We start from the raw sequence: 23,225 nt of genomic DNA on the forward strand, positions 1-23,225 counted from the left end.
GTGCTAATATTAAGGGTAAAAAGCTGTCAGATGAAATTTTTATAAAGTAGTAAGACAAAAGAATCCACTGCCAAGCAGCAAAATTATGTGGAAAAAAAGCATTTTGCTAGGTTGGTGGACTTTAGGCTGATTTCCCTGAGGGAAAAATCTATGTCTTTGAAATAGTTAAGTGGAATCACAAGTATAATTGCAGATTCCTAATTTAAGAATATGTCAGACAGTTATATCAGACAGTTGCCTGGGTAAATGATATGTCCATGTAGAACGGTGACATTTTTCTTTAGAAACCTCTTTTTATGACCGGTTGCGGTGACTCACGCCTATAATCCCAGCACTTTGGGAGATCAAGGTGGGCGGATCATAAGGTCAGGAGATGGAGATCATCCTGACCAACATGATGAAACCCTGTCTCTACTAAAATACAAAAAAAAAAAAAAAAAAAATTAGCTGGGCGTGGTGGTGCGTGCCTGTAGTCCCGCCTACTCGGGAGGCTGAGGCAGGGGAATCTCTTGAACCCGGGAGCCGGGGGTTGCAGTGAGCCAAGATCACACCACTGCACTTTAGTCTGGCAACAGAGCAAGACTCTGTCTCAAAAAAAGAAACCTCTTTTTATTGAAAAGGTAATACATGTGTAGTGTATAAAATCTAGACATGATTTAAAAGTATGAAAAATAAAAATAACCCTTAATTCCTCCACACAAAGATAAATACCCACTGGTACAATATTAGTACATTTATATCCAGCCTTTCAATATGTGCATGTCTGTGTAAGAATATGGATATATATGCATATGTATTTCTTGAATTGGACTTGTAATATGTTCAGGTTTGTATACAATTTTTAAATTTACCATTATATTGTGAGCCTTTTTCAGGATCATTAAGTAGTCTTCAAAAACGTGGTTTTTAGTGACAAACTATTATTCCTCCATGTAAATACACAGTATGTTCTAACTCTTGCTAAATGTGGGACAGCTAGGATATTCCAAATTTTACCATTATGAATAACCCTGCAGTGGAAGACACTTCAAATACATAAATCAGTGTGTACATCTTTAATGGCTTTCTTAGAATAAAATCCTAGGAGTGGAAAAACTGGATCAAAGGATATGAAATTTCTTAAATATAATTCACATACCATAAAATTTACTACTTGAAGTGTGTCATTCAGTGGGTTTTAGTATATTCACAAGGTTGTGAAACCATTACCACTAATTGCAGTAAAAATATGGAGCATTTCACAAATTTGCACATTATCCTTGTGCAGGAACCATTCTAATCTCTGTATCATTGCAATTTTAGTATATGTCAGCCAAAGCAAGCACAGTAGGAACATTTTAAGTCTCCTGATAACATATGCCAAAATTCCCTTTAGCAAGTGTGTACCTATTTCCATTCCCACCCAACAATGTATATCTATTTCCCCACAACTTTGTCAGCACTTATATTTAAAAAGTATTGCCAATATCATTGAAAATGGCATTTCATTGTTTTGTCTCTATTACCAGCCCTTCTTCCTCTTCTCCCTGAACTGTAGACCTGCAGAGATCTATCATCCCCCGTTTCCTTTGCATACATTAGCTATGGGCAGTCGCATCCACTGCAACAGCCTCTCTGGATAGTGACCACATGTCCATACCATGCTCTAACCTCTTTCTAGCACTGCAGTCCACACATTAAGCTGCTCGCTGGGCACACCTACCTACAGAATTTGCTAGCATAACAAACTAATATCTGAAATCAAACTCATGTTTCCTGAAGCTTGTTCTTGCCTGTGACTTTGCTATTTAGATTAGTGATATCAGCCTTCTACGTGCTTCACAGCCATCTGTTCTCTCTGCTTATGCAATTAGTAGTCCAACCCTATTGATTCTCTGTCACATTCTTCCTTTCTGCTCCATCCCCACTGCCATTGCTCTGATTTTACCTTTTATTGTGTTTATTCCGTTAGCCTACTCACTTCTCTATGCTTCCAGTATCTATCCACATAATGTGTCCTACACAAGGTTACCATAATAACTTTCCTATAATACCGCTTGTACCATATTGCTCTCCTACTCTGGAACTTCCAAGGGCTCTCTCTTGCCTATTGGATTATGTGAAGTAAAGGCTCTAACTTGACTCTTAAGGTCCACCATGCTCTTGCATCATTCTAATTTCACTTCCTCTGTGCCCTATAAAAACTGTGTTTTCTTCTTTCATGGTATTCCTGTGCTTCCCACTTCTGTTCATGCAAATCTGGCATGGCCTCTCTCCCAGTCATCTTCAGTGGTGATCATATTGACTCTTCCAAAATCAGCTCAGAGGTTCTGTGATGCTGTTCTTGATTCAAGCAGCAGTGCTCTCTCCTTCTTTTGACTCTCATTTTTTAGCATTTCCTTTCTGATACTTCTGACATTCCATCCTTTTGAATGGTTTTCTAGGTATTTTTTTGTCCATCCTCTACCACACTAAATTCCTTGAGCACAGGGATTATTTCTTTTTCATTGTGGCATGTTGCCTAGTATCTCTCCAAACACCTTAAATGTAGATAGAGGAGCTCTGTAAATGCTTGGACAAAACAATAGTGAAGACTGCCAGTTTTCTTTTTAGAGCCACTAATGACTCAGTTATGGGAAGGAATACTGTGCTAAGAAGGTACAGATGCCAGGTGACTCGAGTGTCATAGCTCATTCTTTTTTCTTCATTCTCCATATTCAGTCCATCCACAAATACTGTCAGCCTTACCTCTCCAAAATACCTCTAATCAAATCTCTTGTTCTTGTCCCGACTGCTACTTTCCTAGAACAAACCACCATTATCTCTTACCTATAATAGTCCCTTTAAATGGTTCTCTCTTCTACTCTTGACCCACCCCCCTAAATCCATCAGCCAAGTCAAACCTCTAAAAAACTTACGTCATGTTAGTCTTCTGCTTAACTACCTCTAACAATTTCCCATTTCACTGAGAATAAAATTCAAACTGTTTCAGCCTTTGGAAACTCCATGATCTGGCCTATGCACCTCCCCATTATCATCTCCCACTGCAGTCCACCTTGCTCACTGTGCTCTAGCCCTGCTGGGTGTTGGCTCCTCCTGGTTGTCAAGTTGTATCAAAGCAGAGTGACTGGGTGTTCTTGTTTCTATTGGGGTCCTAACTTGTTGGCTATTGTCCTAGGGCTCCGTGTCTTTAGTAGTAGAGATGACTTGGGGAGTGGCCAGAAGTAGTTCTGAGGCCTTTGAGACTTGACTCTGGGGAAAACCTTTATGGATTCCATCAGACCTCTGAAAAGTGGTAGGTTGAACAGTGAGTTTGGACTGAAAGAGATAATGGGCTTCAAGGAGGAAGAAAGGAAAACTGGTATTATTCCTGCAGCCTCTTTCCCAAGGGATGCTATAAATGTTACTGATAGAAACCAGAGCTGGAGGACAAACATCCTCCACCTTCTTTATCGCTTTGGGTGTTGGTTTAGGAAACTGGGCATCATGGCAAAAACTTTAAGGCTGTCTGTTGAGTCAGATGGTGCACTGTGAACTTGATGCCGTTTTCCCTATGTGCTCCTCTGAAGTCTCCCTTAGCCCTCTGGTGTTGCACCCTTAACTTTTGTACATAGAAGGGAGAGGGAAAAAGCCTCTTTTCATTATTCAGATTCTGGACTTGCTTCCCTTGCTTCTAGAAGCTTCGAAATATTCACTATCCACCTCTTTGCCTTTAGGATCATTAACAAGATTAACCAGCGTTTTCCCTCTTCTGTCAGCTAAACAAGTCTATGATTGGTATGTTTTATCACACTATATATATAAAGACTAGAAATTTCTCTCCAACCCTTTCTGAAAGAAAATCCTGAGTACTGCATTTCCAAAGTACTAAGCATTTTCCTACCCGCTGCTATGTGCAGAGCTTTCCCGAGTCATCTGTATGGTTACTTCTTGCCAACCTTCTTTGGAAAAAGAGGTGTTCCCCTGTGTCTTAAAGATTTCAATGTGAAAATGAAGAAATGGAAGCAGAGGGTCAAATGTAATGCCCTAGCCAGATGAAGTTATCACTCCCTATGCAGAAAGACAAAGAGCACCCCTGACACACACCACAGCATTTGTGGGGAGTCTTTATTTCCACTCGAACATTCCCTCCTTTTCTTATTCCCTACCCTGGGTTTCTTTTTAGCCAGGGATGGATTCTGTGGAGGGTGTGGAGGGGGACCCAGCAGATTTACATGGAAGAACTTGAACTGGCTATTCAAAGGAGTGGGGGAGAGGAGGGGAGGCGGTGAGGCAGAGCTGGGTACCAAAAACCCCTTCTCCAGAAAGTATTCATCTCTCAGATGACCCAGATTATAGCTTTCCCAGACTGATGAGAAAGCCATTGTCCTGAAAGTTCTCTTTCAAATTACACACACACACACACACACACACACACACACACACACACACACACGCACACACACACTTCCCCCCTTGGTTGGGTCTATAATAAGGAAGGGTTTCCTGATTACCAGGCTGCAAGGACCCCAGCCAACAGTGGGTGGGGGTGGGCCTTCAGAGCTCTGTGTCCCTCCATGGCGACCAGGCAGCTTTTCCCCTCTTCTGTCAGATAAACAAGCCATGCATTGTTCTGTCCCCCGGCTTGTCTGTGGGCTTCCCTTCCTGCTGAGCTTGCCAGAATGAGCTTGGGCTTCTTCGTGTGGGGCAGGTGGAATGTGCTGTTTGGAGGGAGGCTGGAAGAGCCACAGAAAATAAACAGAGCTAATCAAGGACGTTATTTTGTGCTTCTATTTATACAAATACTTTAAAAAGAGGAAAGTACCCACACTCTGCTATGGTCCAGGCCTCAGGTTGAGCACAACCACAAGCAACAGGGGTCACATTTTCCTTTTTCCCCTAACGTTAGAGCAGAGCCATGGTTCTCTTTCTGCTCATCTTCTCCCAAGTATCTCTTCAGGGTCTGCTGGGAGCCAGGCTCAAAGACAGATGGTGCTATCGGAAGATATGGGATGACAGCTGACAAAGGCAGCTGGAGACTGACTCCTTTCAGAATTGGTCCACCTCCACCCCTCACCTCTCACAAGAGCCTTTATAAGGCTTCTCCTGGGAGTCAGCTTCTGGCTTTTCTGCTGCATGTGCCCACCTTCCTGTGCCCCCATGCCAAGTTCACGTCTCTTGAGTACTTGGAAAAGAAGCAGTCATCTTTACCATCCCCTGAGCATAGGAGGTCATACTTGATCATGTTATCTGGAACTCGGCTCTGCTAAATGGGAGAGTATGCCCTTTTCCCTCCACCACATCTCCCAAGCTCTTCCCCAAATCCCGAACTGGCTGAACCTCTCAAGTTTCTCTCTCATCTTCCCTCAACGAAGGATTTCTTGAGTATACACTGTCTGTGCCCACTTGCCTACTCCTCATCTGATGACATCCCAACTCTCATTTTCACACCCTTTCTCCCTACCTCAGCCAGCCCCATGAACATGCTTACACCTCTAGTCACAATTTCTTCAGCCTCACCTGGCCACTGGTAGGGTCACACTGATAACAAACCAGTCGCTCTTTATTTTGTTAGGAAGTGGGGATTGGCAAACTTCTTCAGGCAAGCGTTTGCATGGGCTGTGTCACTGAGCAAAAGGAGAAAGACATTTGGTGACCAGAAGAGCAAGGGAGGCTGGACACCCAGGCCTGAGGAATGAAATGAGAAGAGATTTTAACCTGACGCATTTTTTGGACCAGATTATGCCCTGGTATATTGCCACTGAAAGTGTGGTTATCACACCAGGAGCATCAGGATCACTCTGGAGCTTATTAGAAAGTCAGAACCTGGGCCTCGCTGAATCAAAATCTGCATTTTAACAAGATCCCCAGGTGATTACTATGCCCACTACAATTTGAGACGTGCTGTTCCAGAGCGTACTGGGTTTGGCGTTTGAGCCTTCTTAGACTAGTCCTTTAAGAGAAATCTTCATTTGGATTGAAGAAATCAGTTTTCTTATTGCTACTGGTACCTTGCTCATTATTATTTTGCATACGGGTAATATTAAAAACAGCATTTATTGAGTGCCTGTCACATGCCAGTCATGTTTTATAGATGAGGAAACCAAGGTTCTGTGACATGCCCAAGGCCAAACAACCAGTGAGTGGTAGAGCTGAGACTGTAAGCCAGATCCATATGCTCCTCAAAGCTCCCAAACTTTCCCCATTGTAATGAGGCCATTACAGTTGATAAAAGTCAACCCAGACTCTCCTGTGAGATACAGAGGGAAGAAAGGGGAACGGGCCTCCAGGCATGATTTCCCCAGAGAGGAAAGGCCCTAGAATACTTCATGTCCTAAGGGAGTTTGCATAAGCCCTCTCAGGAGTCAGAAATTACTGGAATTGAGGCCAGAGGCCAAGGGAAACTGGAGTAGGGAATTAGGAGTGTTAATGAAAGGAAAACCCTGACTCTAATTCCCCAAGATAAATTAAATCCTGGTGTTGGAGCCTGGGCTTAGGGGTGCAACAAATCCACATAGGGCTGCTCTGGATTCTGGCTACTACGCTAATCACTTAGGGCATCATTTGGAACCTCAGCCTGGGGCCTAGGACTACTATATCATAGCATGCTAGAGCGGGAAGGGTCATTTGTGACGATTGAATTCAATGTTTTATTTTGCAGGGAGGAAACAGAAGCCCAGAGAGTGGGAGTAAGTCGCCAGAGGTCAGAGTGAATTCATGGCAGATCCAGAGATACTAACCCCAAACACCACATTTCCAGCATTGGCACCTTTTCTAGAGTTGAAGTCTCTGGTGTGAAATTGGGTTTTCTTTGGATCTGCTCAAGTCCCCATAGGAAGTGCAGACCCCTGTAAATACATCCCAAAATGTTTGTGAGCCTTCGTATCTCACCAGGACCTTCACCTTGGAAAATCTCTCAGTCACTTGCCCCCAGCTATATAAAATCAGCTGGAGTGCTACTCCTCTGGACCTGGAGGCTGCTGGTCCTGGCTTATCTGTACTTTTCTGGGGCCCAGAGGACCTGCAGAGATGGCTGGGTGGGGTCAACTCAGTCCAGGAAGCACAGGAATTCTTTTAAGTGTATGTGTCTGGGGTATTTTTCTCTCTCACTTACGTGTATTTTTAAAAATTCTTTTTAGACACCCGCTTTATCTTTCCCAAACATCATTTCCTTGCTCCTTTCCTGAGTTCTAGCAGTGGCTGGGGGCCCAGCTTCCTTATTGGCCTCTGAGCTGCCAAGGGGGTGGGCCAGGGCCCAGAGGAGGTTGGAGTAGGGAGCAGGGGGGCTGTTTATGCTGCTGGAAGTGCCTTTCATCCTTCCCTTTGCCACCAGGGTGGCTGGTTCCTAGAGCAGTGTCTTCACTCCTATCCAGCTCTTGACACTGGCTTTCGTTCCCTAAGGCTGTGGCCATATCTAGGTCCACCCAGGCTGATGGTCATACCTTGCCTTCAGTACTACTCCGTCCTGTTCTTAGAACTGGAACCTGACTGTGCCTGAGCCCCTTGGATCACACTCAGCATCTTGGGCTGAGGGTCCCTCGCCCCAGAAGGTCTTAACTGGAGGGCAGATGGGTCCCAGCTAAGGGAGGACGCTGGCTGGAGGGTTTGTCAACGAGAGTCTGAGCTAGCCGGATACCCCGCTCTCTCCCAAGCCATCTCTCCACCCTGGGCAACTTCCATGGTAGGTACAGCCAGTAGCCATGGCTGCTGCCACTCTTCCCCCTCTTGCTTTCTTCCTTCAATATTTCTTTCTTTTTCTTCCTAAGAAAAGCATTTTGGAGTAATGAAGGATGGGATAAGGTGTGTGCTTATTGATAGTGCCTGAGCCAGCCTTAGGAGAAAGGGCAAGCACTGGGGTCATTGCCTTCACATCTTGGCCTACAGTTGCATGATTGGTCATAGGCATTTTCTTACTTTTCTGTTTGTTTCTCCTCCTCTCCCTCTCCACTGCCTATGGAAGAAATGGTTTCAGCTCTAGGACTAATGAGACCTCCCTTTTCTGAGTGCTTCTTGAGGGAATTGCTATGGGAAACCTCAGGAATACAGGCTTTTTCAGACAGACTCTTCCTTGGAGAGGAGGGGTCGTGTGGTCTCCTAGGAAAAAACTGGAGGACCTGAGTTTCATTCCCAATTCTGCTGGTTATTAGCTATGTGCTCTTGGCAAATTACTTAAGCTTTATGTGTCTCTTGTTCTCCATTTGTAAAGTGGGGATAATAATAACTTTTACCCGCTGGACATGGTGGCTCATGCCTGTAATCCCAGCACTTTGGGAGGCTCAGGCAGGAAGACTGCTTGAGTCCAGGAGTTCAAGACCAGCCTGGCCAACATGGTGAAAACCCCATCTCTACAAAAAATACAAAAAAAATTAGCCGGACACAGCAACATGTACCTGTAACCTGTAGTCCTAGCTACTCAGGAGGCTGAGACAGAAGGATAACTTATGCCCAGGAGTTTGAGGTTGCAGTGAGCTATGATTGTGCCATTGCATTCCACCCTGGGCAACAGAGCCAGAGAGGCCCTATCTTAATAATAATAACAATAATAATAACTGTTTCACATAAGGTTAGAGAGATGATTAAATCAGTTAATGTATGTGAAGTGCTTAGTGCCTGGCACATCTTAAGTGTTCAGTAAGTGGTCTTTGCTGTGTGTTTTCTTTAAGTTTATACAGTATGTCAGGCACTATGCTGATTGATTTCACACATCGGACTGCATTTAATCCAAAACATAACTCATGAAAAACAGATGGTGATCTTCCCCATTTTGCAGATAAAAAATCTTCAACTCACAGAAGTGACTTGCCCATGGCAACACAACTGCAATTTGAATGCAAGTGTGCACTGACTTCAAGTCTAGGGCTATTCAGGACTAATAATAGGCCAAATAGTAGACCATATAGACAGTTTATTCTCCTGTCCCAAACTAAGGTTAGAAGGCTGTAGGTCTGGCTCCAGCTCCCTCTGTTTGGATTTTTCTTCTTCTAGCTTTTAGTTTTCTCTGTGTCCCAAAAGCCCCCACTTCCCGCTTCTGTCTACTTTGGGATTGTTTCCTACTCCTGGAGAAACCCTAGAAAGAGTAAGGGGTCAACCAGGCATGGCGGCTCATGCCTGTAATCCCAGCACTTTGGGAGGCTGAAGTGGGTGGATCACGTGAGGTCAGGGGTTCGAGACAAACCTGGCCAACCTGGTGAAACCCCGTCTCTACTAAAAATACAAAATTAGCCGGGCATGGTGGCACATGCCTGTAATCCTAGCTACTCAGGAGGCTGAGGCAGGAGAATTGCTTGAACCAGGGAGATGGAGGTTGCAGTCAGCCGAGATGATGGCATTGCACTCCAGGCTTGGCGACAAGAATGAGACTCGTCAAAAAAAAAAAAAAAAAAAAAAGAGAGTAAGAGTCTTTGTAAGGTATGTTTCACAGTGTGGCAAGTGGATGGTACCCTAGGTGTGGGTACTCTTGAGCCATCAAAAAGTACAAGTCTGAGCTAATAACCGTTATTATAGTAGCTGCTATTTACTGACCACTTGCTGTGCATCAGGCTGTGTCCCAGATGCTTTGAGAATACTATCTCTAATCCCCACAGTCACCTAGCCAGATAGGAATTGTTTCCTTTCTCAGATAAGAAAACTAAAGTTCAGATGGGTTAAGCGACTTACAGATGCACACATCTAAAGTGACAGAGGGGATTTGAACCTACATCTGTCTCACTCATTTTTCACCCATTGCCTACTGGCTTGGCATAGTTAGTGAGATGAGACTGACACGCATGAAATGATGATGGGCAATATCAGCTATCATATGATTATGGACCCAATGTGAGGGCTAGATTACCCAGAGCAAGCTTCCTGGAGGAGATGGTACTTGAGCAGTACCTTGAAGAACAGGTAGGATTTAGATTAACAAAAGGAAAGGGGGCATTCCAGGCAGAGGGAACAGTCATAGTCATAACTATGATTGGTTGAGGCCTTGCCAGGCCTGATTCACAGCACTTGCATTGTCTCATTTGATCTTTCAACGACCCCATTTGGTACTATTGTCCCCATTTTACTACCATGAAAACTAGGGCTCTGAGAAGTGAAGTCACCATCTAAAGCAACAGAGCTAATGAGTGGCAGAGCTGGGATTCAAACAAAGGTGGTCTGGCCCCAGAGCCTGCGTTAGATCGACAGGAATATCAACAGCAAAGGCACAGAATCAGAAAGGGACAGAGCTGGTTGCAGAGTGTGATTGGAGCAGAGACATGAGAGATTGAACTGATGGGTAAAGGTACCTTATTGAAGACTTTGAAACTCTGATCTAGTTTACGTTTGATGTGGGACAGAGTAAGAAATAGGGAGCCAGTGAAGATTCTTGAATAGGAAAGTACTCCAATTCAGTTGGCGTTTAACGTGATATGACCTAAAAGTGGTGACTGGAGGTAGAACAAGGGAGATAGGCTGGCAGACTCCTGCAGTATTTGGGGCATAAAGGGCCTGGACTAGAACAGGAGCTGCTGGTGGTGGGTTCTGGGAGAAGAGCTGTGGTTCTGTCTAATGGCCACAGTGAAAATGGACGCGGGGGGCAGGGAGGGGGAGTAGGGAGAGAGAGAGAGAGAGAGAGAGAGAGAGCAAACCAGGGCCAGAGAAACATCATAACAAAAGACTCAATGGAACTCAGTGTGGGATTGGATGGTTAGGGAGAAGGTGGCACCAAGGCTGACTGCCCGCACTTTAAACTCAGAACTCAAGAATCCTAAATATGGAAAAAGGCTTGAAATATGAAAGATACCCTGTTTTCCACTATATCCTCAGTGTCTAAAAACGTAGGACATAGTGGATACCCATGGTACATAGTACTACTACTGGTAGATGCTTGATAAATAGTTGTTGACCAGATAACTACCTGGTAGGAGCAGCTGGAGAGATTTCCTGGCAGTGTGGCTTTGTGTGTGGGACTCCAGAGCAAGCATAGCCCCCAAGGTCTCCTTGTGCCTTCAGCCTCCCCTCTGGGCACTCTGAAATCAATAGTAGAGCAATATGATTACAAAGCTAGGGGCTTCACCTGGCTTTCCTCTGCTTAAGTCTTAGCCACTGTTGCTGACCTGTGGCTCTGCTTCCTGGCCTTTGACAAACAGCTTCCCCTGTCCTTCCTCCTATACTTCCTGGTCTATGTCTGGCCTATTACCACTCAATCCTTGTTTTCCCCAGCAAGGCCATTCTTCTGAGGACTATCCTTTTAGGCCTTAGCCCTCTAGAGCCTTGTACTACTGAGATCTTCTGTGCTTCTGCTGGGGTGAAGGGCATTTCCAGCTAGGATGGAATCTTCCAGCTTGAGTGTGACCATGAATGCTCCTGGGAGATAGAGAGCTGCTTTATCTCACAATATAGCAAGCTTGTTGAAGGCAGGGGCCCTTATCCTATTCAACCCTATACTACCAGTGCCTAGTCTGGACCCTGGCACAGTAAATATGAATAAATTGATGAAAAATTAATTTATCTATTTACTTCTGTATCATCTACTTATTTATCATGTTTCTTTTACTCTGCCATTCATCTCTTTCTCTGTCATCCATTTCTCTCTACGATGTATTTCTTTACAATCTTTCTCAGAGTTTTCTCTTTTTCTGTCATTTATTTTCCCCTCTGTCATCTTTCCCTCTTATCTCTATCATTTGCCTGGCCCTTCCACCATCTCTCTCCATTCTCTCTCTACTCTACCTCCTTCTGTCATTCTCCCTCCCATCAATCACCTTTTTATCTCCTGGCATTATCCATGCCCCACATGTACTCCACCACAGTACTCTTCCCCACTTGCAAGGGTGGCAACTGCTCATGCAAAGTATGCCAGGGGACAGGGATGGGTCCTGTATGTGGCAGTCAGTGCAAAAGTTGTGGCTGCATTCAGGGCCGTGGCGTTAGACCTATTTCCCTTTATATACTCCTGACCTGCTGAGCAGTCAGTCTCCTCTGTCAGCCTAACATGGTGCCATTCGCCACTTTGTTCTATCTTCCCTCACAGGAGTTGGGGCTTCCTGCCACCACTTTGCCTACCAACTCAAGTGTCTCACCTCTGTACCCATCGTATCTTTCACTCTATCAATACCTATCCCATGCTTTGTTTGAGCCAGCTCTGTCTCTCCCATTAATCTGTAACCTCTTGAGGGCAAAGACTGTATTGGATTCATCTCTGTAATCCCAGAGTTACCTATAGAGGACACACAGTAAACATACAACAAATGCTTAGTCAATGAATGGGTAAAAATTGGAGAATTGACAACCCAGTTTTGACCTGTTCAAACTTTTCAATCACTTGCCCATTCCTTTCTCAGAGAAAAAATGGGAAGATTGACCAGATTGATTTTCTTTCTCAAAGAGAAGTGAGGATGTGCAGCAGCACTCATTTATTCCACAAATATTTATTGAACACCTACTATGTGTCCAGCACTGTGATACATGCTCAGGATACTCTTGTGAACAAAGCAGCCCTATTAAGCTGACATTCCACATCTCCAGAATGAAGAAGATTTGAGAAGTAGGAGCTCAGGAGGGCCACTAAGATCCCCACACCAGTTCCTTGCAAGATGTTCTACTTTACTGAAGGAAAAGAGGGGGTGGGGCGGAAGCTGCCTGGGAAGTGATTTCAGCTCTGGTTCCTTAAGCCCACTTCCTGTCCCTTTCTTGCTGTAGGAGGAACGCCCCTGTCAGTAGGCCGCACTCATGGCATGTGGCCAAGCTGCTGGAGGGATGCCCTGAAGCAGCCACCACCATGCATTTCCCTTCCGAAGCCTTCAGCTTGTCCTGGCATTCTGGCTGCAACACAAGGTGAGTCTAGAGCCCTCCCCTCAAGACAGGCTGGAGGGTAGACAACTTGGACACTACTCCTCCTCTGCTGTAGTCCCTGTTGGATGTTAGAGCCTCAAGTACTATAACGGAAAAACAAGTGCGAGTCGAATCCAGAGTACCTGAGTTCAGGTCCCAGTCTCTTGCTAACTCGCTGTGATTTCGGGCTAGTCCCTTTCCTTCTGGACAACGTTTCCTTGAAATACCTCATTGGGCTTACAAGACACCACACTGTCCTGCTTTTCATCCTAATCACTAGCTGTTCTTTCTCCGTATCTCTTTTCCTAATTCCTTTCATTCTCCTGTCTCTTAATGTAGGAGGACCCCAGGGCTCAGTTCTGGCCTGCTTCTCTATCAATGGCGACTCACTGGTGCCCTTATCTGGTCTTTATTACCTCTGTCACATAGCCAAAGTCTTCAAAATAGGGACCTCCCCGAATAACCATTGTTGAAACAGTTGCCCAAGAGGCAGACAACGTTTTCTTTAGGCTGAGAGCCAGCAAAGGTGCTGCCCTTCACTGCCTTTTCCCTTCCACAAGAGCTTCCCTCCAAGAAGAGATTTCTGTTGGAGGTTCAGAGAAACTAAGGGTTGAGTTTACCCCGATTTGGTGACTTTATTTGGAAACCAAGGGCTCAGGGCAGAGGCAGTTTTGTTGTGGAAGAATATGCAGAAACACACTTTGACATTCTTGAGCTTGGCTCCTGTTTGAGTGAGGATTTGTTTTTGTTTTTGTTTCTTTCAGCAAGAATAGTGGTGGAGTGGGTAGCAGGTTCCCTTGCCAACAAGAAATTGATGGATTCCTTGCCCAGAGAACAAGTGAGCCGACTGGCTAAGGGGCAAGGCAGGGAGCAAGAATGAGCAGAAGCTGACCTGAGGGTCTCATGGGCTGCTGCCACAGTTCAACTCTGGCTTTCTAGACTATGGCCTTTCTGAGAGCAGCCTGCAACCTCTGGGGTTCTAGTCAAAGGGAGTTACTGGCATGACTTGGCTTAGTTTGGCTTTGTGTGTGGGAAATGGTACTTAAAATTGAAGATTGCATCTGATCCTAGCCCTTCCCTTGGTCTTCCAGGTTAGGCTTTGCTGTGGGAGTTAGGGGAGGCGTGGGTGGGCAGAGGTCCCTATACTATCAATACTAGTATTAGAGAGGATCCTGATGACAAAAGCTAATAATCAAGAGAGTAGCAGCTGCTATGTATTGAACCCTTGGTAGGTACCTGGGCTGTGGTAAGGACTTTACATTTACTATCTGCTTTCATCTACACATCAACCCTCTGATATAGCTATTACTATTATTCCTATTTAAAAGGCCATATGGCAGTAGTGCTAAGACACTGGACTCAGGCCTGATTCAAATTCCAGCTGTGCTTCTTTAGCAGCTTAGTGTTTGTCAGTTTACTTTACCTCTCTAAGCTTAAGTTTCTTCCATTGTAAAGTGTAGATAATAATCTGTCCCATAAAGATGGGAACAATAGACACTGGGGAATACAAAAGCTGGGAGAAAGGAAGTGGGACAAGGGTCGGAAAAACTACCTATTGGATACTCTGCTCACTTCCCAGGTGATGAGTTCAATTGTACGCCACACCTCAGCATCATGTGATATACCTTTGTAACAAGCCTGTACATGTACCCCCGGAATCTAAAATAAAGGTTGGAAAAGAAAAAAAAAAAAAAAAAGATCTGTCCTCTTCAGCTTGAAATGAAACCTTGTAAAGTGTCCGGCACATTGTAGGTCCTCAGTAAATAGTCAGGATTGCTATTATCAAGAAAAGAATAGGGGAACACCTGAATTACAGCCCTGTCTGTGCCAGTAGTTAGAGCTGGGTGTTCTTGAGTAAATCACCACCTCAAAATCATTTCCCTTTGCTGGGCTTGCTTTACACCAGTGGTTCTCAAAAGTGTGATTGCTGGATGAGCAAGTGGCACCAGCAGCACCTGGGAAGTTGTTGGAAGTACAAATTCTCAGGATTCACCGAGACCTAAAGCTCTAGGATGAGGACAAGTGACCCGTGTTTTAACAAGCCCTCCATGTGATTCTGATGCACATGCTCAAGTTTGAGAATTGTTGATTTATTTACAAAATGTTCTGGCTACAATTAAATCAGCCCTTTAGGGCCCCTCTCGAATGCTGATATTCTGTGATTGTCTCTTTTGGCAGGGAGCCACATGCTGACTCCCTAGGGACAGGGACAGCCTAGAAGCAATTTCAGACTTGCTAATGTCAGGGAAATAGAGGATAACCCCCGTAGAGTTCTCCCATTTTTAGTCTTTGGGGTGTTTGCCCATCTTTTTTCCATATATCATCTTGTGTCCCATTTTACTAAGCCCCTGAGGCACCCCAATGTCCATCTTCTTCCCTGTTTCCCTTTCTTCCCTTTTTTTGGCCTACCCTTCTTTCATCTGTGGCATGGGTACCTCTGGGCTGGCCTGCCCTCTCCTATGATAGGGCTGGCCATGAAGGGGAAGTGATCTGGTGACTTCGCTAACTAACCAGTATACCCTGTGTCTTACAGTGACGTGTGTGTGCAGTGGTGTCCACTCTCCCGGCATTGCAGCACCGAGAAAAGCAGCTCCATTGGCAGCATGGAGAGCCTGGAGCAACCAGGCCAAGCCACCTATGAGAGCCATCTGTTGCCTATTGACCAGAACATGTACCCTAACCAGCGTGACTCTGCCTACAGCTCCTTCTCGGCCAGCTCAAATGCTTCTGACTGTGCCCTTTCCCTCAAGCCAGAGGAGGCAGCCTCTACAGACTGCATCATGCAAGGCCCAGGGCCAACTAAGGCCCCCAGTGGCCGGCCTAATGTGGCTGAGACCTCAGGAGGTAGTCGGCGCACCAATGGGGGCCACCTGACCCCCAGCTCTCAGATGTCATCCCGTCCACAGGAGGGACACCAGTCAGGGCCTGCCAAGGCGGTCAGGGGCCCACCACAACCTCCAGTGAGGCGGGACAGCCTTCAGGCCTCCAGAGCCCAACTTCTCAATGGAGAGCAGCGCAGGGCATCTGAGCCTGTGGTCCCCTTGCCACAGAAGGAGAAACTGAGCTTAGAGACTGTGCTACCCGCAAGGAACCCTAATAGGTTCTGTTGCCTCAGTGGGCATGACCAAGTGACAAGTGAGGGCCATCAGAACTGTGAGTTCAGTCAGTCTCCTGAATCCGGCCAACAGAGCTCTGAGCATCTACTGATGCAGGCCTCAACCAAAGCTGTTGGATCCCCAAAAGCCTGTGACAAAGCTTCCAGCACGGATTCCAACCCACTCAACGAGGCTTCCGCAGAGCTAGCTAAGGCTTCTTTTGGCAGACCTCCACATCTCATAGGACCCACAGGGCATCGCCATAGTGCCCCTGAACAGCTGCTGGCATCCCACCTGCAGCACGTGCACCTTGATACCAGGGGCAGCAAAGGGATGGAGCTCCCACCCGGACAGGATGGGCACCAGTGGACTCTGTCCCCTTTGCACAGCAGCCACAAAGGGAAGAAAAGTCCATGTCCCCCTGCAGGAGGAACCCATGACCAGTCCAGCAAAGAAAGAAAGACCCGACAAATGGATGACAGGTCTTTGGTTTTGGGACACCAGAGCCAAAGCAGTCCCCCACATGGAGAGGCTGATGGACACCCCTCAGAAAAAGGTTTACTGGACCCAAACAGAACAAGCAGAGCAGGCAGTGAATTGGCCAACCAGCAACCCTCTGCCTCTGGCTCCCTTGTTCAAAAAGCCAGGGACTGTTCTTCAACCACTAAAGTAGCTGGTGGCACAGAGGCAGGTGAAGAAGGGGACAGTGAGCACAAGGAGTGCAGCCGGATGGGTGGTAGGCGAAGTGGAGGGACCCGGGGCCGCTCAATCCAAAACCGGCGGAAGAGTGAGCGTTTTGCTACCAATCTGCGTAATGAAATTCAGAGGAGGAAGGCCCAGCTCCAGAAAAGCAAGGGTCCCTTGTCACAGCTGTGTGACACTAAGGAGCCAGTGGAAGAGACCCAGGAGCCCCCAGAAAGTCCTCCACTCACTGCCTCTAACACATCTCTTCTATCTTCATGTAAAAAACCTCCTAGCCCCAGAGACAAGCTCTTCAACAAAAGCATGATGCTCAGAGCTAGGTCTTCTGAGTGCCTCAGCCAAGCCCCTGACAGCCATGAATCTAGGACAGGCTTAGAGGGACGAATAAGCCCTGGCCAGAGGCTTGGTCAGTCCTCTTTGGGCCTGAACACCTGGTGGAAAGCACCCGACCCATCCTCCTCAGACCCTGAGAAAGCACATGCTCACTGTGGAGTCCATGGAGGTCATTGGAGATGGTCTCGAGAGCATAATTCACAGCCACTTGTGGCAGTAGCCATGGAAGGCCCTTCCCACCCAGGTGACAACAAGGAATTGAAGGCTTCTACTGCTCAAGCTGGGGAGGATGCCATCCTCTTGCCTTTCGCAGACAGAAGAAAGTTCTTTGAAGAGAGTAGTAAATCCTTATCTACATCTCATTTGCCAGGTTTAACCACTCATAGCAACAAGACTTTTACCCAGAGACCAAAACCTATAGACCAAAACTTCCAGCCAGTGAGCTCCAGCTATAGGGAATTGAGGCGCCATCCCGTGGACCAATCATATCATTCCGCAGACCAACCATATCATGCCACAGACCAATCATATCATTCCATGTCACCCCTTCAGTCAGAAACTCCCACTTACTCAGAATGTTTTGCAAGCAGAGGTCTAGAAAATTCCATGTGTTGTAAGCCACTACACTGTGGTGATTTTGATTACCACAGGACCTGCTCTTACTCCTGCAGTGTTCAGGGAGCTCTAGTCCATGATCCTTGCATTTATTGTTCTGGGGAAATCTGCCCTGCCTTGCTAAAGAGAAATATGATGCCAAATTGCTACAACTGCCGGTGCCACCACCACCAATGCATTCGGTGTTCAGTTTGCTATCATAATCCTCAGCACAGTACCCTCGAGGACAGCAGCTTGGCACCTGGCAACACTTGGAAACCCAGGACGCCGACAGTGCAGGTGAGGACTTGGTTCTTGGGTGGGTAACTTTCATTATTCTCTTTGAGAGGAGAAAGCTAGATAAATCATTTTAAAATATAACAATTATAATTCCTTGAAACTGTACAGCACTGGCTCCAGTAGTTGTTAGCTTAATAACCATGAACAAGATACTCAGCCACCAAAATTGCAGTTGTCTCATCTTTAGAGTTAGATAAAAGTAACTTTTGCTTCATAAAATGGACACAACCGAGATTTATATCCTGACTATAAAATTGATATCTGAGTGACCCAAAGCAAGTCATTCAACCACACAAATTTGAAGTATGTGATTCTAAAGGGAAAAAATAATTTTCCCTCATAAAATAGCCAGTATTAAGAAGAATCTCACTACCTCATCTCTAAAATGGAGGAGTACCATGGCTACCTCATGGATCAGTTGTGAGAGTCAAATGAGATTGTGTTTATGGAGTTCTAGGCCCAGTGCATGATACAAATATCACTTATTGCCTCCCATTTTCTGCTTCAGAAGTATTTAGAGATGCAAAATTTGCAAATAGCCCCAGGCTTTGCTTTCAGAGATCTGACTAGTTGGATTTTTAAAAAGACAAATCCTTTCCCCTTTCTCCATCCTGTCTCTGTTGGAGACCCAGGTCTAAACTGGCTGCTCTGATATCCCGGTTATGACCCATCACCATAACACAAGCCACCACCATGCCCCAGGCTACTTCTGGGAGGACTCCCTAGGTCCTTGCCCACTCACTGCCAAATTACTTCCCCATGGCATCCCTGATGCCATCTTTTGGCCGGTGCATTCAAACCAGAAGTTAATTCCTGTGTTCAGCTGTTGCATACACACTTTTGAAATGACTTAGTATCTGAATTTGCTCAGTATATATCCTTGGTTAAAAGGAACTTCAAGAGTGAAAAGAGCCTTACACAAAAGACTATGAACTCTACAATTCCTTTTACATGAAATTCTAAAACAGCTATTCTATGGGGGGAAAAAAATCCAAACACTGCTTGCCAATGGAAGGTGGTGCAAAGATTGATTGGAAAAGGGCATGAGGGAACTTGTGGAGTGGTGACAATGTTCTGTATCTTGGTAAGAGTTTGAGTTAAACATATGTACCTGTCAGAACTCAACAAATGTATAGCAAGGCTCCTAGGCAGCCAATGCACTTAGTATTTGTGCATTTCACTGGAAGTAAATTTTGCCTAAAAATGTTGTAAACAAATATCAAACTTTATTTAATATGTATGCTGAAGTGTTTTTGAAGTATACTGCTGTATTCAACTTATTTTATGTTTTCAGCATACAAATCTTATACATATTTTGTTATATTTGACCCTGAGATTTTTGAAAGTGCCAAATCCTAGCCACTCAACCACCAGGGATATTTGTCCCTCAGATTTTATGTTTTTAGATGACATTATAAAGAGTATTATTTTCTTAATGTCAAGTTGAAATTCTTGATTACCACTGTATAGAAATATAATTGAATTTTGTATATTGATATTGTATCCTGCAACCTTGCCAAACTCACTTATTAGTTCTAATAGCTTTTTGGTGGATTATAAAACATTTTCTACATACACAATCATGCCATCTGCAAAAAGAATTTTGTATCTTCCTTTCTCCTGTACATGCCCTTTTCTGGAAGAGAGAAGAGCTTTATTGCACTGTCTCACCTTCAATACAATGTTTGGAGGAAATGGTAAGAGTGGGCATTGTTGCTTTTTTCTTAATCTTTCACTATAAAGTTCGATGTTAGCTATAGGATTTTTGTGTAGGTGCCCTTTAATTGAGGAGCATCTCTTTGATTCTTAATTTGCTGAGCGTTTTCTTCAGAAGTGGATGTTGTATTTTTTTCAAATGCTTTTTCTGTATCTGTTGAGATGATCATATAGTTTTTCTCTTTTAGTCTACTGATATGGTGAATGGCATTGATTGATTTTTAAAATAAATAGAAGCCTAGCATTGCCAGGATAAATCCCACTTGGTCATGATGTGTTATCCTTTTATATGTTACTAGATTTGCTAATATTTTGTTGAGGATTTTGCCTTTACGTTTATCAAGGATTTTAGTCTATGGTTTTATTATAACATCTTTTTCTGTTTTTTTGTTTGTTTGTTTATTTGTATCAAGGTAATGCTAGCCTTAAAAAATGAGTTGGGATGTATTCCCTTCTCTTTTATTCAGGAGGAGTTTGTATAAAAATGTCTTCCTTAAAGGTTTGCTTGAATTCATCATTGAAGCCATCTGGGCCTGGAGGTTTTTTGGTAGAAAGCTTTTTAACTACAAATTCAATTTCTTTATTAGATATGGGGACATTTAGGTCATCTATTTCTTCTTGAGTAAGCTTTAGTAGTTTGTGTCTTTCAAGAAATTTGTCCATCTCATTTACATTTTAAAATTTATGGGGATATAGTTGTTTTCAACTTACTTTAAAATGCACCAAGAATTTAAGATGGATTGGTAGATGGATAGAGGGGTAAATAGATATATGATAAGGCAAATATATCAAAATGTTAATTGTAGAATGTAGGTGCTGGGTATACGGGTGATCACTGTGAACTTCTTTCAACATTTTTGTATGTCTGAATATATTCATAATGTTGAAAAAGAGAGGAGAGGAAATATAAAATAATGGTTTTAAGGGCACCAAAGCTGGAACCAGAATGCCTGGTTTTGAATTTCTTCCCCCGAACTCACAATGCCTAAGCTTTCCCATCTAAAAGCGTGGGGGTAGTAACAACACCTACTTCATAAGTTGGTTCTGGGGATTAAGTGATATAACACATGTAAGACTCACAGCAGTGACTGCCAGATTGTAATCATCTTATAAGTGAGTTATCATCTCTTAAAGGGACATTTTGGCTTAGCTTGAGAGACTTTTGCTGGAAGAAGGACTCACAGATAGACAGTAGAAAAAGTGGGCTGAGATTGGGGGTGAGTGGGGTGGGAGAAGTGAAGAGATGACGGCTGCAGTGATGTCAGCCCAGGACCAGCAACTCTATAAGAAAAGGAGGTACGATTTGCAGGTTGCAGCAATTGGCAGCAGTAATGCATGCAGGTGAGGCTGTGCCTATACCATGCCTCTATTTTTTGTACTCTGAGGGAGGGATACCTTGGGTTCCTAATGCTTGTTAGACCAGCTAAGCAGGTCTGCTTAGAAACTAGGCATTCAGACATGTGGATGGCTGCCTAGGAGACACCACATGCCCATTTCTGCCCCTGTCATCTGAAACTTCCACTCCCACTCCACCCCCTCAAGAAATGAGAAAAACTTGCAGCATGGGTTAAGATGCTCTAGCTCTGATGACTAAGGTACTTGTGGTGGTAGCTATCTGAAGTAGGGCTGAGATCCTGCTCCTAATGCCCCTGGATGAGGTTGGTGAGCTAACTGGCTCCTGTTCAGTGCTGTGAAGACTGAAATCAGCATGCACTCACATCCTTCATACTTCATGCCAGCTTGTTTTGCATTCATCGTCAAATTATTTCACCTACCAATTGTATGAGATAAGTTATAATAGGATCTCCCACTTTACAACTGAGTAAGCTGAGAAAGCCAAGGCTCAGAGAGGTCACACATCTAGCAAGTGGCACAGCCAGAATTTGAATAACATGACAGTAACTAGCATCTGAGTGTCTACTGGGCACCAGGTACTATTCTAGGTGCTTTACATTATCAAGTCATTGAGTTCTCAAGCAATATTATTATCGTGATTATACTATGATATAGTTGGGGAAACTGAGGTAAAGAGAAGTTGAGTGGCTTGCCTGAGGCTGCAAGTGGAAGGCAGGTGTGCAATTTGAATCCATGCTATCAAGCTCCGGGGGCCAAGCTCCTGATTGTGCTACGCTGCCTCTCCATAAGCTGATTGAAAAGCCCAGGCCCTGTCTATTGTGGCAGGGTGCCCTCTAGCAGTATCAATTCCACTGGGGCAGCAAGTTCCCATCGCAATCTCCATTTGCAGCAAGCCGTGGGGATAACTGCCTCTTTGGTTCAAAGGATGCAAGCAATATACCAGGAACTTATGTGGCCTAGGAAAAAAAAGTAGAGTGATACTGTGGAGCTCGGAACGTGGTTGGGAGTTGGTACAGGACTTTGTTTGGTTTGGCCACTGCTATTTACTGAGCATGTCCACAGGGCTAGACAGGGCATGGACAGGAAATCCTGGCCCCCACTGTGGTTGAACAAGTAATGGTGTCTTTGCAGGCAGGAACATCTCACAAGGGCATCGAGGCAGAGTCTAAAGTACAGGTGGTTAGAGGTGTTCTGACATGCCAGATATAGGCAGGGACTGCTCTGGTCCTTTAAATGCTGAAGAAATAAACCAAGAAATAAACCTCAACTTTTCCATTGCTACTAACATCCAGAGCCTCTTATGTGCCAAGCAATGTGCTAGGAGTTCTGTCTGCATATCTTATTTATCATCACTACTGGTCACCAGATAGGAAACTGAGGTGAGGTTCAGGGAGGTAATATGAATAACCTCAAATAACACCACTATTAAGTGTCTTAGCCAGTATGACTGCACCAAGGATCTGTTTATTCTGCTTCACTAGGTGTCTTACTTCCAGTAGGGAGACCTTCTGAGGCAAAGGTATTAAAATTTTGAATGGGGCTAATAATAATAGCATTGGAGAAAGAGGGAATTTGGAAGATCAGTGAATTTTAGGAAAAACTGTGCATTCCCATTGAGCTAAACTCTGAGTCTCTAGGTACGGAGTGTTGGATACAAAGTCAGAGAGAATCTGAAAGGCTAATTTGCATTCAGTTTGGAGCTAAAACAGGAAGGCAGGGACAGTTTTACAAATGGCACATATGGCTTGGTCTAGAAAAAAAAAAGAGTTGCTTGGACATGACCCTTAAGGAAAAAATGCCCAGGGTAGAGAGTCTACTCTTGTAATGTAGGGACTGTGGCACCCTACACTCATATTCCCCAGAGATGGGCCCACCTCATCCCCTGCCAGCAGATGTGGGCAGAGAAGGAGGAGCCACTGCAGTTGGAGGCGTGCCGGCATACCTGCTATCCCTCTGCCTCACCTGGGAAGAGGGTTGCTGCAGCAGGAGCTTCTGCCCTCAAAGCCCCCTCAAGTACCAGGGCTTCCAAGAAGATGCTTTCTATGTTGGAAGAGGCAGGAGGAATGAGCAGGTTCACCCAGCAGAACAAACAAAAAGACCTCCATCCCTCCATGCAGGCAAGAGCCAGGGCAAACAGCAAACATACTAAACTGGTTTTTAATGTGGTTTGGGAGGGGAGTGGAGAAAGAGGGAAACAGCATTTCTAGACCACGGTGTCCAGGTCACTAAGTGCTCCCTTAGTCTCTGCATACCTGCAGCAGTTTAGCAAGCCTCCCGACAGAGAGGCAGCCACTCCAGGTACACGTTTATCAGCCTGCATAGCAGAGTAGAAGGAACAAGCTGGGGAGGGCTAGGCCAGACACCGGCTCCTGA

The 23,225-nt window shown here is 44.9% G+C and overlaps 1 protein-coding gene and 1 pseudogene across 2 annotated transcripts in view; one reads left to right on the forward strand and one right to left on the reverse strand.

Moving 5' to 3' along the window:
* The window catches only part of SHROOM4 (shroom family member 4), a 234,731-nt gene that overhangs the window by 177,072 nt on the left and 34,434 nt on the right, over positions 1–23,225 (forward strand). For both annotated transcript variants that reach the window (XR_002728284.1, XM_023198675.1), the window contains exons 3-4: positions 12,625–12,759; positions 15,290–17,780. Coding sequence is in view for 1 of the 2 variants with exons in the window: in XM_023198675.1 (XP_023054443.1) it covers positions 12,625–12,759; positions 15,290–17,780 (2,626 nt within the window). In the remaining variant the exon portion in view is untranslated. The remainder of the gene's footprint in view (positions 1–12,624; positions 12,760–15,289; positions 17,781–23,225) is intronic.
* On the reverse strand, positions 1,223–1,323 carry LOC111531436 (annotated as a pseudogene).

This window comes from Piliocolobus tephrosceles, chromosome 12 (genome assembly GCF_002776525.5).
Source record: "Piliocolobus tephrosceles isolate RC106 chromosome 12, ASM277652v3, whole genome shotgun sequence".
Taxonomy (NCBI): domain Eukaryota; kingdom Metazoa; phylum Chordata; class Mammalia; order Primates; family Cercopithecidae; genus Piliocolobus; species Piliocolobus tephrosceles.